At 47.7% G+C, this 19971-nt stretch overlaps 1 protein-coding gene across 1 annotated transcript in view; it reads left to right on the forward strand.

Moving 5' to 3' along the window:
- Positions 1-19971, forward strand: part of aff2 (AF4/FMR2 family, member 2) — a 187853-nt gene that overhangs the window by 44711 nt on the left and 123171 nt on the right. Inside the window, exons 2-3 of the mRNA XM_061236945.1 lie at positions 4007-4127; positions 13742-14665. Of these exons, the coding sequence (XP_061092929.1) occupies positions 4007-4127; positions 13742-14665 (1045 nt within the window). The remainder of the gene's footprint in view (positions 1-4006; positions 4128-13741; positions 14666-19971) is intronic.

Below are 19971 nucleotides of genomic sequence, written 5' to 3' on the forward strand. Positions count from 1 at the left end.
GGAATGGGGAATTAAACAGGCCAGATTCCCACCTCCGCCTTCCCTGCGTTAATAGAGTAGATAAGCAGGTCCTTATAATTATAAACTGCCGAAATAACTGTAACAAGGGGCTAAATGCTTGGCTGTAGTTTTAATTAGCTGGTGCTTCAAATTAATAATTGCTGTTTAAATCAGAAATGGGCGACTGTTGTTGGCTGTTAAATTGTAATAACGGTGGTGTGCCGCACGGCTTATTGCAGCGGCTCTCCTTCCGCGGGGCTTTCGGTGAGGCCCACCGCTCTCCGTGCTCCTCGCCGCGCTCCTCGCAGGGCAGGGAGACGGAGGAGAAAAACCTGCTCCATTTGGTTATCTTCCAACTGCAGTGGAGCTCAGCGGAGATTAAATTCATTCGGTTTACCGCAGATATCACTATTAGCTTTTTTTTTTAAATGTAATGTTGGGAAGAGGAGAGGGGGAAGGGTGGAGGAGGAGGAGGAGGAGGGGGAGGAGGGGGGTGAGTGGGGGAGGGGGGAGAGAGAGGGGGAAAAACACACAGGGGATGTAAAAAAAAAAAAAACTGCAAATGCCACATTTTGCCGGAGAGATAGCATCAGAGAAACCCACAATCTGCTCTTGGTATTGTCGTCCGGAATTTTCCATCTAATTAACGGATTCCAAAACACGGGAGCCGGGATGAAAAAGAACAAACATGCGTGCCGGCGCGGTGGTCATGTGACGTTCGGCGACACACCTTGAGGATATTTCTGGTCTTATCTCTCTTCGGTGTCTTAATTATCATCCCCCCCCCCCCATCATCACCGCCCGTGCCCCCTTCCACTTCCACCCGAAACACTGTTGCGTTAAGAAAGTAATTTGGTGTCAGGGGAAGCCACTGTTTCAGCCGGGCCTGTGACAGCGCTGAATTTGATCTATCGGGCTGTCGGCGAGCGCTGTCAGGTGCGCAAAGCGAGCTGACATAAAGATAACTGACATCTTGCTGTCATTACTACGAGGCCCCCGCCGTCAATCTCAGCCATATTTATTCCTCTTCCTCTCCCTCTCTCTCTCTCTCCCTCCACCTTCCCGTGGTTTCCTTCCTATTAAAGGGATGGCCTGTCGCTCCCCGGAACGCGGCCTCGTTTCTCTTCCCTCTGTTCCCCCTTTCCCAAATAATTTGGTGATTGATTAAATGCTTTGGAAAAAGCCGGAGACCCTGAGGTGTGTTTGAACAGAGCGAGGGCTGGTTGAAAACAAACCCATTCTCGCTCTCTGTCTCCTGCTCCTATCTATCACGGGCCAATCACACGACAGCTCCTCGTGGTTCCGCAGTGATGGAGCTCAACATGGCAGCTGTGTCCGCTTGCGCACTGCTCCCTGCACAGGACCATGCTCACTGCACTGGGCACTGCTCACTACACTGGACACTGCTCACTGCACTGGACACTGCTCACTGCACTGGACACTGCTCACTGCACTGGACACTGCTCACTGCACTGGACACTGCTCACTACACTGGACACTGCTCACTACACTGGACACTGCTGACTGCACTGGACACTGCTCACTACACTGGACACTGCTCACTACACTGGACACTGCTCACTACACTGGACACTGCTCACTGCACTGGACATGGCTCGCTGCAATTGACAGCTGTATCCACTTGTGCACCGCTCACTGCACTGGACACTGCACTGGACACTGCTGGGCTGAAAGCAGCACTTCCAAGATAGTCCAATGACAAATAGAAACCCAGGAAAAATGCTTGGTTGGATGAAGGCCTTTCACCTACACTCTCAGAAAGGTACATAAAATTGTAACAGTATATAATTAATTTGTACCTACTCACTTGTACCCAAAGAGAACATTACTGTACTGTACTGTAAGGCATATCTGGGAAATTAGATTCTTGAAGAACAAAAATATAGTCCCATTGTCACTGAGAGTGCAGGCTGTGTCCGAAACAGTACTGTCGCTGAGAAAATATACTCATACTCATACTTTTTAGCGTATATTTTTTTGTATACAATGGGTAGTATGTGAAAATATCCTCCGTACACCCCACCCTTGTACTGCAGCAAACATGGAACAGCTCAGCCTCTTGCTGTCTGATTCACGAGACCTCCTAAAAGTATGGTTTACTTCCAAGTGTGCACTCGAATATACTCGGCGAAGTCCTGGAAATAAGTATATCATCGGGGATTTTAAGTCGACTAAATTTCACCTACTCGTGTACTCAACTTATAGATTCAGTAGAAGGCAAGTAAGCTGTTTTAGACATGGCCCTAGTGTGGCCTCGGTGCATTGAGTGCTTGCCCTGGGGATCAGTTAAAAGTTCCTCACCTTATTTTTTTTCCAGAAGAAGCTCCAATTATCTTCATATGTTAAAAGGCCGCTGGAAGCTAAACTAATAACCAATTATCAGAGAATGGTCCTTGGTGGCTTTATAAAGTGCCTTCGTAAACAAAGAGCGATACTTCTGTATGGGAAGATTATATTTATGTGAGAATACTAATGTATTTCATTGTAGTGCTCATTTTTTATACCTTTATCAGCATTTACCTGGGGGATGACACAAGTACCTACAGTAAACTCTTTTTTCTTTCATGTATAATAGTACAAACAGTAATATTTATATTTCCACAAGGCTAATGTGCAGTGGTATAAAAAACGTATTGAAATACTCTTGAAAGAGCTGAGAGTCTCTTCGAAGCTGTCCTTCATTGAGGGATGTTTACATTTTGTGACACAACCTGTACGGTTCATGGTCTTACCTCCTGTAAATCCATAGCAAAGCCAGACTGGAGCAGAAGTATACAAGTCTGCCCAGCTCTTATCTACAGTAAACCTCAGGGTACTGTTTTAATATTACATAAAGCACTCAGACTTTGCTCTCTCAGACCCTCTCTGGTTTACTCCGTAGATGACCACACAATAATAAAACATCCCTCATGTTTGCCATGTCATGTACTCTTAGATCCCTGGCCTCTATAGCGCCTGCCTGCCTGCCCTTCCCCTGGCCCGCAGGGGGGCCTGTGGTTGGCTGGAGCCCTGGAAACGACCCCGATAATGCGGGTCACTGTAAGTGATTGGGTTTTGACACGGGGTCTTGAACTGGCCTTGTTCGGAGTGGATTTTTGTAGGTGCTACTTCCTCTGATGCTAGCTGAGTGAGTCTTTAAGAGTGATCCAACCAACCGTGTACAGAAATACTCTGAGAACTGTAGACTTCAGATTCAACTCTGGATATTCAACCCGGTCCAAACCCCCATAAAAACTCATGCTATGAAGTTGTTACTCTGTCTGGCAGTATGTGGATGGAAGATGTTTTGCTGGAGCTTAGAGTTTAGATATTCAGTAGCTGTGCAAGGACTGTAGGGTGTGATATTATGAAACATTAAAAACCTCAAACTAAAATATATGAAATCTTTCTCATGATCTTGAAAATGATATCAATATTTTAACTTGTGGGATTTGTATATTTGATGAACAGTTTCTTTGGTGGAATAGATATGTCAGCTTTTTAATCATAGCTCAGGTAGTGTTGTCATTATTGGAGTTGCCATTTACCTAGTTTAAAATACAATTTTAAACATAAGAGTAAATATACTAAGTATATTTAAATATATCACCGATGTGTTGTTCATTTTGATATGGCATTATGGTGAAATTGAAGATAAAAGAAATGAACAGCAGAATCTGGTAAGAAGTAACCATTGCTTAAACCCTTCACCCAACTGCACACAAAGCGATGAGATTAAATCTCTGGAATGGACTCCGCCTAATTTTGTAACTCAACCTTCATCGTTTTTATGCCGGTCTACGGCAAAGTATGTAAGTGCCGAACCGGTTATTTTATCTCCGGGCCCGAGTATCCTTCATCTGCTTAGTGCCAGCTTGCGCCGATTAGCCAGATAACGGTGTCCCTTAACTCTTTTCCAGGCAGGGATTCGCCGTCTATTTTTCGCATGCCATCCGGAATCATCCTTACGCCCCCCCCCCCCCCCCCTTCTCCCCTGTCTCCGCAGTCATTACGAACAGGACCGCACTGCGCTCAAGAAGAAGGAGTGGGAGCGCAGGACGCAGGAAGTGCCGCGGGATGAAGATTTGTTCTCCTCCGGCTTCAATCTGTTCGGGGAGCCATACAAGGTAAGAGTTGCCGAGGAGGTCCAATCAAACGCCCCGCGCTCTCGTCCTCTGCCACCCATTACCCCGGCAACAGGCAGAGGGATTGTTAAATAAAAAGTAGAGCATCTCAGCGTGGGGTTTTATTTTCCCCATTCCCACCTAGACCCCCCCCCCCCCCCCTACATTTCTCTCACTCTGCCTCCCTCCAATCCCCTCAATCCCACCCAATCCCCCAAACCAACCCCACCTCTGTGGGCCTGAAAATAATTTGGCTTCCCTGAAGAGACTTGTTCTCTTTTCCAGTGCACGTACCTGCAAAAAAAAAAGGAGAAAGTTTATAACAGAGTCAGTTGCCTGTCAGGTTCTGGTGTGAGCTTCCTCCGGGGAATTCGGAATGTTCCTCTCGCTTTTCCGGCACTGCTCCTGGTCCGTCTATAAAGTTGTTTTCCCTCAAATGTATTTTAAATCAGTCGTCCAGCACTATATATGCCGGTGTTTGTTTTATAGGAAGTTCTCCTGGGCAACGAAGCAGCATACTTTGTCCTGAATTTACCCTTTAGAGAACAGACTGTTTCATACTAAAGCATGTGAATGGTAGCAATGATTCATAGAGATATGGGCCTCCAGTTACACGGCTGCGGGTTTGAACCCTCGTCTTGTGCTAGGCGCTTTACAAATACTGCGTCAGAGGATCTGCAGCTGGACCTGCTCTCAAAAAAATGAATAATTTGATTTACTATGAACAGTCGTTGCACACAAAAGTATTAAGTATATGTGACTTCAACTGAATAAGTACTTGAGGCTTACGGCTCACTCTATATACTCTTAATCTTTCAATTTTGTCTTGTCTGGAAGACTGGTTTCAGTACAAGGGGGTTGTATCTATTAGATAACTGTGTCTTAGCTTTCAAAGAGATAATAATAATGTCCTTTAAGCATATTTAATTTGGGAACTCTAACAAGATAACGGATTGCATGTACACGATAGCCTAGCGTCGAGTGTGCTTGGAATCAAGGGCCTCAGCACTTCACTCTTCCTCCAGAAATCCCTTCTTTATGCAGTCGGAGGAAAGAGACTCAGGGCTGAGCAGAGAGGAGGACGAAGGCTTGAAGTCTAAACTTGTATTGAGCACGCTGTTTTCTGCCCAAAAATGTGAATAAAGCAATTGCGCTGTTTTCACTGTGCATGTCCGTAAAAGTCCTGAGATCAGGTTCTCACATAGACTATGCTGTATCTAATTAAACAGTATCGGAATCAGTCTCTGGGAACTTAGCAGGTTGTGTTTAAACTGATCTCGCTTGACTGATCCCAGGAGCATTTAACATGGATGAATACTGAGTGAAGCACTCCTTACTGTAACACCGCCAGAAACAATGACACATCGAAACTGATGATCATCTGTCCCAGGAAGCCTTCTCCCTCTCTGTCTGTCTCTCTCCATCCTCCCCCTCTCCCTCCCTCTCTCTCCCTCTCTCTCTCCCTCTTTCCCCCTCTCTCCCTCCCTCTCTCACTCTCTCCCTCCCTCTCTCTCTCCCTCTCTCCCTCTGTCCCTCTCTCTTTCCCTCTACCTCTCCCTCCCTCTCTCTCCCTCTCTCCTTCTCTCCCTCCCTCCCTCTATCCTTCTCTCTCTATCTCTCTCTCCCTGCCTTTCTCCCTCCCTCTCTCCCTCCCTCCCCCTCCTTCCCCTCCTCCCTCTCTCTCTCTCTCCCTCCCTCCTCTTTCTCTTGTATCCATTTCACATTACAGCCAGACGGGAAGACAAAGTGCCCTGCAGGCATTCTGTGAAATAACAGCTAACCGGGTGTCAATATTGAGGGATTCTGTTCTTCATGTGGTGAGAGGGGGATCAATGCTGCCCAGGCAATAGGGCCATCCCTCTCAGTGGGCTGGGGCCCCTGATCAGACTGGAGAGGGACCTGGCAGGGTGTGTGTGGAGGGCCGGTCTGCCCCTGTACTGTTCAAGTGCAGGCCGGCTTACATGCTACATCTAATGAGGGATCTGTGTTAATTCCACATCGTTTTCTCACCCAATCTTGACAACGTATTGCCTGCATGTCATTTTTAAGCAGACGTTAATATATGACTTTCTCATGAGTGTGACAAAATATCTGGACAACTTAAGAGTAGCTCAGAACCCCACAGCTATGCGTAGGGGATAGCAGCTGATGATTAATGATATCTCATGGAGATTAGCATTGTTTGTCATTTCTCAGAAGTTGAAAACGTGTGAAAAAGAGTCAGCTGGTACTGATAGAGTAGATGGATGGCTGTACACACACACACGCACACACGCACCCACACACACACACACACACACACACACACAACCTAAATATGCTGTATATGCATGGAATGTGTTACATTGTATTTGTCTACTTATCTATTTTTTATGTAATACCGCTGTTTTCAAAAAAAGATACATCTCACAGTTTTTAAACATCTGCAGATTGGAAACAGGGCTGCTAGCCTGCCTTCCCCTGGCCGTGGAGCCACGTTGGGTGGGATGCCTCATTCCGCCTTGTTCTTTTGAAGGCTAATTACAGAGAGCACAAGACAGTGCGGAGTCCTTCCTGGCCCTCGCGGCTCCTCTCTGGCACGGTTCTGTGTGCGGGTTCTGCTCTCTAATCAGCGCGGCACACATCCCTTATCTTCCTCCGGGCCTGGTAATGCCCGGTTCCGGGTTCAGCCGAGGAACCGGCGGAACCGCAGAACGAACGAGCGTGGCGTTCGTGAGGACCCTCGGCCGGGCCGGCGCTCGACGGCCCGGCTGTGTCGCCGTGGACGCGGCTGTGTTGCCGTGGACGCGGCTGTGTCGCCGCGGACGCGGCCGTGTCCGCGTCGGCTCCCGGCGGAATGTGGAGGAATGTGCTGTCCCCGGCATTCCTCCACCGGACTGCTCGCAGCTGCGGAATTGCACCGGGCTGGCGAGAGATAAGGGCCGGAGCGCAGTCAGCGCCCCACGTACCGCACGTTCGACAAATCCTCTGCGGCGGTCGCGCCCCAAGAACGTCCGGAAGCAGAAGCAGGAAAAAAAGAGCATACCCACGTGTATGTCTTTGATTATTATTATTTTATTTTATCATGGTGAGAAAACATACGCCGTTCTAATGGCTCCATGGATGCGGTGCGGCCACCGCACTTTGCATGTTTGTGCTGCGACGGCAAACATGTTCTGCGCTGTAAAGCTGCTCCTCTCCCGGGATAGGGCTCCTGCTTGTGCTATTAGCGTTTCCTTATCTCTCCCGCTTAATGTGTTTTCTGAGCGCTGAGTGCAAGTTAAAAGCAGCACCTTTTTCCCTGCGAAATGGTGTTTGCTCTTTTTCTCCATCTCTTGGGTTCGCTAGTCGTTAATCCCCTCTAATCCTGTTTAATGGAACTATGTTGCTAACAGCTGTTTGGGACTTACTTACTGTCTCCCAGGTCTACCATCACCTTCAAAGAAATCCCAGTACACTGAGTATCCTGATCCCAGCTGACACTGGTCTTCACTGGCCGTCATTCTGCCTGTGGGGACAGCTTGTTTCTGTGTCCTCTGAAAAGCTTGCTTGCTTGCTTTGGATCAGTGACAGTCCTCTGCCACTTCCGCATCAGAACGATTCAATCCCCCACTCGAACATGTACAGTGTCTACCTCCATCATCAAGCAGTTGTCAAAAAGTTAGTGGCAGATTGTGGAATAGGAGTGAAATTATTAAATTACACTGCAGCGTTTTTTTTTTTCCTGCTGTGAGTTCGTACTAATTCTTCCTGTGTTGTTCGTCACCGGTGATGTTTTATTCATGGGGTCTGTCACCGACAAGGACTAAAGTTAGGGAAGGTTAATTAATTTCTGCTGTGCAAAGTTGCTCCCTCTACAGTTCAAAACAGGTGTCCTGTGTAGAACAGGTATTATTCCTTTAACCCCCTTTTCTGATCTCCTTTTATCTGCTGTCCCAGAATGCTATCTTGGGGGGATTGAGCCATTTGAAATGATTTATATGGCTCCATTTCAATCTCGGTAGCATCTTCAGAAGCGTGCTTGACTCTTAGTGTATCATTCCTCCATAAGAGTTCTGCGTAGCGTGCACGGTCCTTTCTCCTGGCTCCCTTTCATAGCCTGTCAGCCCTCTATTGATTTCAAATAACATCTCATAGGTGTTAGTACATTTAGGCCCTTATTGATAACCTTTATTCGGAAGCACTAATGGTTATGTGTGCCCGGTAAAGATTTTTTTTTTTATGGTCCAGAACTGATGAGAATAAGAGGGTCTTTCAAGGATTCAGATCCGGGAAACGTCTCTGGAACAAAACGGTGATTCAGGCCGGGGCAGGCTGCACTGGGCGCGTTGTATCCCTTTCTGTTTTGACTGGAGGAAGGAGATACCGAGCTGCCCGCGCCTCCGCCTTTTCGGCTGTTTGGGTTTCAGGCCTGGAAGGCGAGCCCCGGGGTGCCCGTAACCGGGGGAACACAGGGCCCATTGTCGGCCCCGCCGGTCCCATGACCGGAGAGGTCCTCCGCGGCATCCGTCACAATGCGCTCCGCCTTCCCGGCCGGGATATCGGTATCCACGCGGAATTCCCGCGCGGTAACGCGAGGCCAGGCAGGGATCCTGTTAAAATAATGTTCTGACAGCAAAGCCTCGGTAAATAAACCTCTGGCGTGAACATCAGAGCTGGAGCAGCTTCAGAAGAGATAAAGGTGAGAGCGTCATGTCAGGTGTAATTATCAAAGGTCTCGCATCAAAGCGCCTTCCGCACGCCGCCGTGCCGTCTTCCACGGCTTCAACGCCTCCACGCACCGACAGCTATTCCTGCCATGTTTTCCTAAGTGCAATTTAGGAAGCATTCTTTGAGCAGATTCTCCTTCGCACTCCGCGCTGGAATCCTCCAAGGTGTGGTAGAATTTCCAGTCACCGGAGACTACACGGGAGACGAGCGTTGCCGCGCGTTTGCGTCAGTATTCTGACTCCCCAAAATGCATCGCTTTGTGAACACAATAAAAAATTATGTTTTTTTTTTTTGTGTGTCTTGTTTTGGATTCTATTCAAATTCCATCAGAGGGGAAGAACATTAGCATTTACTGCTGAGATCAACAAGCTCTTTCCCCAACCAAGAGCAAATACATTTTACTCATTCTCTCTCTCTATGTCTATATACGTATATAGAAAGAGAGTATATGCACACACACACACACACACACACACACACAAAACCTTTATTAAACCTCTATTTTACAAAGAGGCCACACTGCGATTTAAAAGCTCTTCTCTAAGTGAGACCTCTTCAGAATGGGAAGGCGGGGGTGGGGGGGCGTGTTGGGGGCATTTCAGGGTGGTGGTTTGAGAACTGTGAGAGCACGGTGGTGGGAAGTTGTGTGATCTTACATGTATGGGGTCGGAAAGGTTGTGCGAGGAGGGGTGGCGAGACGGGGGTAACAAAGCAGCCCTTTGAGGGCCTCATCCTCCACCATCCAGCAGCAACACCCAAGTGCCCTTTGACCCCGCGCATCACGACCTGCCGGCTACAGAGGCCAGTGTTTTACGTGCTCTCGCTCCCAGCATGCACCAGCTCATTATGAGAGGCTTTCACAGGGAGGAAAAAAAACACTGGCGAGGAGCGACCAGATGTTTTTGTTTTTTTTCCTACCCTCCATGAGTCATTTTTTCTTCTAAAGCCTTCAACATGCAGAATCTCTAGAACCCTTCAGAACTTCATTAGATGACACTGCTGGGGGAAAAAAAAGCTCGTGTAGTGGAAGTATTTCCAAAGTGTCATCACTGCAGGCTTTTAACATGATTTTTGCTGAGCTTGGTTGAGAGGTCAGCTGAGCTTTTAGCCGTCGAGTGAGTCTTTGAGAAGAGGCAGCGTTTTCAGAGGCACACAGCTCTGACTCACGCAGGAACAAGTGCCTCGTTAATAAACACTACATTTTTATGTGAACGCGATGAAAAATCTCGGCGACACGGCTAATTGACGCTTAGCAGGTACAGTGCAACACTAATCTCTCCTCTGTTTTATGACATTAACCAAGGATACTGTTAATATTGTCGAGTTCACATCGGGTCCCGGATCCACTCTAACTGATTTGTCTTCATATTTAAATAATACATTAATGCACAGTTTTTTTTTAGATTAGATTTAGTACAGCGTTGTCCGTTCGTTTAAGCAGCTACAGAACTGATACTAAGTTTTAAAAAGCCCCAAAGGGAAGGATACATTTGATATATATATATATATATATATCCTCGAAACATAAATTGTTTAAAATAATATTAATGCTAAAATGATTTAGCTGCGAAGCTGTAATTGAAGGGTCTAATCTGCCTCGCGTTCATTAAAGCAGCGGCGCTCTGTAGCCTGGGTTGGTGCGCGGAACGTGCCGCTGGCGAAGGCCCAGTGTTGCCACGGCGCCGCGGTCTGTTCACCCGCTGCACAAGAGGCCTTTGTGTCCGGCCCAGAGGGATTTCCCCTCCCCGAAAACCTCAGCAGCAGCGGGACAGGCTAACGCCGCCGCCGCAGCCTTTAAAACGCACGCCCTCCCAGGGCCCGACGCTAAAAATACCTGCCCTGCGTGCGTCGCGAAACCTCACCGCCCCGTTGGAAGATTCAGCGCCTGGCCGTCTGAGAGTCAGAGGGACGGGTTTGCAAGGGGAAATTTTAAAATGTAAGAGTGCCGCTGCCCTGTGTGTGTACGCGTAACCGTGATCTCTATTACCACTGCTACCCACTGTCTGTTCTCTCAGAAATGAATGCTAAGCTAATATGGTAACCGGGGTCAGCGCATTACACATTCCATTATACGAGTCACCTTTCACAAGGCACTTACATCAAGGGAAGTGTTTTCATAGCCTTTCCTTTTTCAATTTTCACATAATTGCTATGTCCAAGCTGCCCGGCTAATGTGCTGATTCAGCTCTGGCTATTTTCTCTTTGGCTATAACTCCAAAATCTCAAAGACAGTCACCTGCATAGAAAACACTTTCTGTAATGTGGTATCTCTCTTGGAAAAGACTGCTTTGTTGTTTGTGTTTTAATTCTAAGTGCAGCAGTGCAATCCAGCTTCCATCTGCAGTCACAAAAATAGAGCAAAAATTTTGATTACAGGCAAGAGAAACTCTTGCATTCTAGTGTGCTACTTTGGTAATTGACCAGTGTTTGCTGGCTGCTGGTTCTCAGCTCAGAGCATTATGGGAGTTATATGGGTCATGTGAACTATTCAGTCCAGTTTGATTACTTGCCCTGAAGATTTCTTGCAATTTCAGTTGGCCCAGCTCCTGATTTTGAATTTGGTCACCATGGTGACTGATTTACTGCACAGCACTCTGAACTTAAGCTTGACAGTCGTGCTCTCAGAGTTTACTCGGGTGTCTAACTGACACAAGCTCCCTTCCAGACAGTAATAGTGAGTTGGCTACCACTGTGTTTAGCCAGGGTCAAACAAGGCAGCCATACAACCAGCAATTATCTTTTCTATTACAGTGTGTGTGCAATAAAGCAAGACATCTGCTCAGAATAGCTTTCTACTAGGATGAGTTTAATTGCAATAAATCTATTAACAACAAGCCATAATGCCATTAAAGGTTTATGGGGCGGACTGCTTGGAGTTATGCTTGTGTCAGGGGGTCGAGGTTTACCAAATATCTAAGTTAAACAAAGACTTGGCATCCTCTATTCTTTCAGATTAAATTTGTTAATTATGTGGTAGATGATTCTGTCTGCATTAATAAAATGCATTAACCTGGCTGATTAATTCACAATAATTACAGAATTGTGAGAAGCCCAGGCAGGGGGAACCAATCACAGGGTGGCAAAAAGCACAGGGAAGAGCCGCAATGGAGTCAAACCTACCTACAAAAAACAAAAGATCCCCAAAATCAGGGAGCAGAAACCAAAAACACAAAGAATGAAAAAACAGGCAGCAAAACAAAACCCAAACAAAAACAAAAACAGGGTGGCAAAAAAAGAAAGAACCATGAACAAGAATAGACACAAAGACTCAGAAAACTGGAGAAGACAACCTCGCAATGAGAAGCAGACAAGTACAGGTATAAATATGAAACTGATTGAACAGACAATGAGAAACAGGTGAGAGGTAAGCTAGAAAGACAGGAAGGAAATCCATATAAGGAATGGGAGGCGGAGACACTAAAAACAAAAACAGATACAGAAAAACACAGAACCTGACAAGAATGACAACTAGTTGCAAAAACCATTGCAACCATTGCAAACACCATTAAGTGTAAGACAAAAAATCAGGCGTACAATGTCTGAAATAATATATTTAAAAGCATTTAAAATAACTAAAAATGTTTTTTTCTTTGTAGTAAATAACAATTAGAAAAAAAAACGGTAAAACAAAATAAAAACATAAATAACAGTATGGCCCATATAAATGGTCTACAAAAGAGAATGAAAGCCAATATGAGGCTCTGTGTCTGGTTCAGACTGTTCTTATTCCGGGACATACTGTGTAAAATTCTCATATGCTGGAGAACCTAAAAGAAAAACAATTATCTCAAACTAGACCATCTTGTTGGAGAAATCACAGCCAGAGAGCTCAGAATTGGATGTAAAGAGGGATCTTTTGAAATGAGAGGCTTCGTTCAGATTGATTTCACTGAGAATCCTAATACAGCACCTGATTGAATGTAATGCAGATTGGAGGTATGCTTTGATTAGATTATTTTTCCCTCCCGCATTACTAAACCACACATACCCTGCCTCTTTACACTGAGTGACAGATGCATCAAGTCAATCTACTTGGGGGGAAAGGGGGTGGGGGGGGGGGGGTGAGGGTATATATTTAATAGATACATTCCATACGATCCAGCACGCTGCCCGCTGAATCACTTTTGGAGATATTACACCACCTTCCATTTTTACAAAAAAATAAAAAAAAACAGATTAATGGTCCACGCTGATGGATTCTTCTTCTTCTTCTTTAGTGATGGGTTCTAAAGTGATGTGGGTGGTTCCTTCACGACACCGTCATACATCAGCAGCGGGCCGGTTTTATCTGTGGCGGTTGGAGAGAAAACCTCTCCCTTCCCGTCACTGTATAACGGCCCAACAGAGGCTGACAGGGCTTGATGAGTGGTTTTAACGGTGCTGCTCTCCGCCGCACGATCGCAGGCAACGGAGATATCGCCACGCTCTCCCCGGGTTGTCTGGAGTCCTGCGTCTTCTCTTAGCGACACGCTCTTCTCCTTTCAGATTCACTATTCATTTTACTCTTAGTAATAAGACTTAAGATCTTGTGTCTTTAGCCCAAGGAGAAAATATTAGCTTTTTTTAAGTTTGCTTGACATGCTATTTTTTTTATTTTTTTTACCCCATTTGCAGATCTTGAAATGAGTCAAACCGTCTTACATTACAGTTATTTTTACATTACAGTTAGTTAGTTGACCTGACCCATTTAGCTTGCTTAACTTATCATTTTGACTATGCAGGGACCAATCCCTCCTGGAGCAATGTGGGGTTAAGGGCCTTGCTCAACTGATCTATTGTGGCTACACTGGGGTTTGAACCACCAACCCTCTGGGTCCCAGTCAAGCACCTTAGCCACTTGGCTGCCCTGTTGGCACTATGTTTGTCTTATTTAGCGATGAGGTAATATAAATGAGATTGTAAGCCTGCTTGTGTGTTTTTCCTCGCAGACCAATAAAGGCGATGCGCTGGCGAACCGGGTGCAGAGCACTCTGGGAAACTACGACGAGATGAAGGAGCTGCTGACCAACCACTCCAACCAGAGCCACCTGGTGGGCATCCCAAAGAGCTCCGCCCCCCAGACGCCCCTGGAGAAGCAGCCCGACCAATCCGGCTTCTTCCCGGAGGCCCAGAGGGGCAGGACGGCCCCCTCCCAGCAGGGCTCCGCCCCCATGGCCCCGCCCCAGTCCTCAGGCTCCGCCCTCCCGCACGCTCACCAGGGCTCTAAGAAGTCCCGCCCGCCGGACTGGTCGAGGGGGGGCCACGGCTCCGCGGGGGGCCCGGCGGGGGTCCAGGGGGGCGGGACGGCGTGCGGGCGGGGGAAGCACGGGACCACGTCCGCCCACGAGCAGCCTCAGGGCCGACTCGAGGACCCGTTTGGGGGCCAGGCGGACGCACAGAACAAAGGGGACTCCAGCCCCGCCCCTGCGCCCTCCTCATCCTCCTCCTCCTCTTCCTCCTCCCACGCCAGGAGGCACGGCCAGGCCTCCAAGGCCCAGCCTTCGGCCGACCTCGCCTACAAGGAGAGCGTTCACGCCAAGTCCCCCTCAGACCAGGACCTGGGGGTCCTCTCCCACGCGTCGGGCTCCCCTGTGGCCTCCACGTCGCTCCTCCCCACCGGCCTCTCCACCCCCACCTTCCCCCAGGGCCTCCACTGCAAGCCCTCCAGCGCCGTGCAACAGAAGCCCACCGCCTACGTCCGGCCAATGGACGGCCAGGACCAGGTGCCCAACGACTCTCCGGAGCTCAAGCCCCCCGCGGAGATCGGGGACGGGTACGGCGGAGCTCCGTTCGCAAGCCTGCTGGACGGGAAGGCCGCAGGGGGGAGCGCCAAGAACAAGCTGCCCAAGCTGACCCTGCCGCAGCCTGGAGAGGTAGGCGCCATTTTCATTCCGTTTCCTTCGACGGCGCTCGCTCGCTTCTGACCCAGAAATGCGGTTGCCATGCGCCCTCGTTTTGAACCTTTGGAAGAAAGGGTGGAAGAGGGGGGTGTTGGCCACCCTTAATCTGGCCGCACTGGTTTCCTCTGCTTTAGCCAGTTTGGCATTCAGACCTGGCAGAGAACAGGAGAGTGTGACATAATGGAGCATCTCTTTAATAGGCCGTTATATTCAAATTTCAGAGAAATTTTCATGTGAAATGAGCCAGTTAGGGAGTTAGGGAAGGTTTTTTAACGTTTTTTTTGGCTTTCACCGGTGAAGTAATGGCTTTCAGAAACAGCTTCTTCTTTTTCCCCTTGTGATGTGGTAATTAGGTATAAAGGTTTCTTGATTTGTGATGTGATTCCACATGAACTTGTTTTATTAAGAGCTGACCACCAGGCTTACAGCTGAAGAACAGATTATTTCACATCCAGAAACGAGGTCTCGCATACAGAGCTTTGACTGTTTTTGGTCCATTGGACTCTTTAAATGGTGGAGGTGATTAGTTTGCTTTAAGCGTCCCGCATTGCTGTATTTCTGTCGTTTTACAAGTTGAGCTTTAAACAGAATTTATCGTTTGCTTTGAGATTACGTCAGTGTCACTTAATAACTACCTGTACTTAAAACAGAACTCAAGGAAATGTGTACATTAAATAGAACTTTATAGGCACAGTATAACCGCACGCACACACACACACACACACTCATTCACACTCACCCTCCCACCCACACATACATACACACACCCTCCCACGCACACAGACACACACATACACATACATGCACATACATACACACACACCCACCCACCCACACATACATACACACACCCTTCCACGCACACAGACACACACACATACACATACATGCACATACAGACACACACACCCACCCACCCACTCATACATACACACACCAACCCATGCACAAGACGCACACACATACACATACATGCACATACATACACACACACCCACCCACCCACACATACATACACACACCAACCCATGCACACAAACACACACACACACACACACACATACAGTTACCAAACACATACACGCACACGCATACACACACACACACACCCATACACACACACACACACACACATTTTTATCCCGGTACTTGTGATTTAAGGCTGTCTGGCCACCCAAGTCTTGTGTGTTTTATTACCCATTGAAGACTTGTCATAACACGCCATTTTGCCATCTGCACAGAAAAGGCTAAGTGTCTATTGTTGCAGTGGCAGTTTCAGAAGGGGGCAGATTAACTCTGCCTGTTTATCTTGTGTGAATGTTTTGAGGGGAGAAAAGTTCATTTTAACGCTGCATTCAGGGGAGAGCGGGGCGCCTCTGCCCAGGGGCTCCGCACAGTGCTTGTCTCTGCCAGTGGGCGGCCGTGGGATATTTTTTCACGGTGAGAAATGGGATTGCTTTGAAACTCAGCTTCATGCCTTTCACACCGAAGCTATTATTATTATCTCGCACCCGGGGTTACAGATGTGTTACTTCAAACTTCTTCACACCTGAGTGAAATTTTCTCAGTGCTTAAAAAACTGTGCTATCGTAATTAAGGACAAGTCAGGAGCAGCCCTACCCCCCCCCCCAATCTGAGGAGGACATGTTTGGGGGGAAAATGGGGGGGTGGGGGTTTTGTCTGGGATGTTGAGTGTCCTTTCCCGGTGTGGGCAGCACGCAGTGCTCCACATAAACGCAACGTCGGATTGTATCTCCAGAATCTCTCACGCAGCTTAACGTTTCCTCCCCAGTCTCCGTAGATCCTTTGAGTGAAACACCGGGCTGCCATTGTTGTTACAGAGAAAGCTTTTTTCCCCCCTTCCTACCCAAGTCTAATGTACTTATTGATGGCTTAAACCATCTCTCTCCAGTTAAAAAACAATATCTCCAGTTCAGAAAGAGAGAGGGGATGTTGCATGTTTCTGATTCACTGTATGTGCATTAGAAAAGGTTGTATGTTGTAGATTACCCAGCGGGGAGGCTGTGCGATGGAAGAGCGTGTGAAGTTGGAGTGGGGCTTGCTGAGGACCGGGGCGTCTCAGTGGGGACTGAGAGGATGGCTCTATTTGGGGCACTGGATGGGATGCATTATCTGCACTGAGAACGTTTACGAGCTGTTTTATGCCCCTCTCATTTTGTGCCGTTGCCAATGGTTATATCAGATCCTGGACGTCTTACAATGAAATGTTAATGCGTGGAAGGCACCCAGGGTTGCTCTGTGAGAAAATTAAATCCAGGGGGAAATATTAGATTGAATGTGCGAGACATTAACCATGCTACATTTTCAATGAGCAGCTGGACAGTCTTTTTTTTTACCTTAAGGGGGGGGGGGGGGGGTGGTGTGGAGAGGGAGAGGATATTTGTATCAGTATCTGAAATGTCATGAATTTAGTTATCTATTTATTTATTTAGGGAAGACAAAACACCCTCAAGAACTTAAAATTTGATTTGTTTTGTTTTGTGAAAAGGCTCTCCTGAGACTCTCCTTGTTTGGGGAGGATTTGAGACGACAGAGCCTTGCCCCGGAAAGTCAGGCATCTGTCAGAGACGACGGGCGCCCATGCCTGGAGAAGCAGTAAAAGTGGCATGTGACATGTTGTGTGAGATTTTCCCATAACTGCCTGGGTCACGGTTGCCTGTAGGTGCTCGGTGTTGGGCGTGGGGGGGTTGCTGTTTGGTTCAGAGGCCAAAAGACTCATGGGATACCACAAGCTGTTCTGGTTGTCAGAGAAGAAGTAATGATGGATGGCAGAACACTTCTGTTTGTTGTTTTTTCGCCTTTCCATATACTGTCGTGCGTCTCGTTTGAACCGACGCTTCCTGCAACCGCTCCATTGTGTGGGGGGATAAAGGAACGTCGTCAGAAACATAACGGCGTCATGAGAAGCGACACTCTTTTCGGGGAAGAGATCCGCCACGGCGGTGACGTGCGCGAGGATCACAGCTGAACGCCGCGCCGTGTCTGCGGTGGGCGAGACTCTGGCGAGAGAGAGGAGCTGCCGTTCGCTGATGAAAGCCCCGTCACCTGACAGACCGCCACGGAACCAGACAGCCCGCGGGCGGCCAATCCCCGCCGCTCCCGCCGAAGAAGCTTCCGGAAGCCCTCCCCCGCAGGACAAACGCGCCTTACCGGGCCGCCCACAGAACCGTCATCTTCCCCAAAAAAAAACGGCTCTCCCTCCGTCCGCGTGCGTCGCGGACGAGAACCCGGTGCGGAGACGTCGGCGAATGAGGACGGAGCGCTCCCGGAACAGGTTGACACGGCGCCGTCGGAGTGAGGCGAGGCGGCCAGCTGTTCTATTGCTTTGTTTAATAGGGAAGCGAAAGGCAATTCAGCTCTAAATTGCGGTATCTAGCATCCCGAAACATATGGCGCCGATACACCATACAGTTAAGCATGTGGAAGGAATAAAAACCTGGGGAATTTTAATTGCTCGGAGAGCAGCCAGCGCGGAGGAAAATGGAGATGGATGTTGTTTTTGGAGCAGGGGGCAGGCGGAGAGAGGGACCCCCTGTGGCTCAGGCTCCAGCTGGCCCCCTCCTCCACGACGAGGGGGGGGGGGGGAGGGAGGGGGGGGAGGGTGCAGAGAGATGAAGGTGGAGAGTTTGGGGCATCCCTTTCGCTTTTTCGACTCGCTGACAGATGACTCACTTTGACCCTAATGTGACTCTGCGATAATCAAAAGGAGAGTGACAGACATGCAGAGAGAGAGAGTCAGAGAGAGAGAGAGAGAGACAGAGAGAGAGACAGAGAGAGACAGAGAGTGAGAGTGAGATATAGAGAGCGAGCGAGAGAGACAGTGAGATAGAGCAAGCTAGAGAGACAGAGAGAGAGAGTCAGAGAGAGAGAAAGAGAGAGGGAGAGTGAGACAGAGACAGAGAGATAGAGAGAGAGAGACAGAGAGTGAGAGAGACAGAGAGATAGCGAAAGCTAGAGAGACAGAGAGAGAGAGAGAGAGAGGTTTTTATTTTTATGATTTATGATTTCTTTATATTAAATGTTGAAAATTAGCAAGTGTTTTCTTTTATTGTTATTTTGAGAAGACATTAGGAGAAAAGCAAAAACACATTTAAGGACTTGACTTTAAATGTGTTTTATTTCAGTAGAAGGAGAGGTGGATTCTGCGGAAAGCACTCTCCTGGGACTCTCTCGTTTGGGGAGAATTTTATTCTTTGTTTGTTCTCATTTTGTCTCCGTGTTTGAGGCCCGGGTATTAAGTGCTTCTATCAGCTCAGCCCCCTGCAGGCAGTACAGTATATCCCTCTCTTGTTTTGACTCTGCCACCCAGGCGGACAGAGTTGTACGGCTTACGGTAACATATGTGCAGCTGTAATGCGCTCGGCTTTGACTTTCACGGTCACCTGGCCAAACGGATTTCACGCCTGCGTGCGTGACCTTTTGGGCCGATCGCATTTTTTTTCAATGATCTCCAGCCCTGTCAAACAACGTCAACGCGCTATCAAGCCTTCAGGTGAACATCCTTCCTCAGAACCTGCTGCCCTTGCCAAGAATGAAACTTGAGAGAGACTAGCAGCCCTTCTTAGAAAAAAAAAAATGTTTTGACAGACTCAGTGTATGGCAGAGAAAGACGAGTTTGTTAAATGGTTTCTGAAACATCCTGTTATCGCGGGGCGTATCGATCGGCATGCCGCGTTCGCCGTTCTCTGAAAGGCTACCCGGGAAGTGTGTCAGCATCGTAAAAAAGCATCGACGACCAAATAGCTGTTTTGATCCTTCCAGAAAAACAGTGGCAGAAGCTGGCTTTACATGGGCTTTGTAGAACTAATACACTTGTCACCAACCCTTGAGGCACAGCTTCTGAACAACAGTGAAGTGAACAGATATTCTCTGTTGTGGAGAAGAGATATGCTGTTGTGGAGAAGAGATATGCTGTTAAAGGATCTTCTGAGAGCACTCTTTCTTGAAGTGTTAAGGACTTGTCTTTTTTATTTAATTTTCTGCAGTTTTGTTTTGTAGAGAAGAAATGTAGGCTTGTCTTTCTTTTCTTATTTCTGTTCTTATTTTCCCCCTGAGAGATAAATGATGTGATTTTTCTCAAGATTAGCGAACCTATCAACGACATTTAACTTTATTTTGAATAAATAAAATGCCTGGTGTCCTGGGTTATAAATGAATAATGAGCATGTTTGTGTCACCAGGAACTTTCATTATCTTAGAAGGGATGATATTCTGCAACAATAAGACCAAGGACCCAGAAATTATAGCTGCAAGAGTGG

This window comes from Conger conger, chromosome 3 (assembly GCF_963514075.1).
Source record: "Conger conger chromosome 3, fConCon1.1, whole genome shotgun sequence".
Taxonomy (NCBI): Eukaryota; Metazoa; Chordata; class Actinopteri; order Anguilliformes; family Congridae; genus Conger; species Conger conger.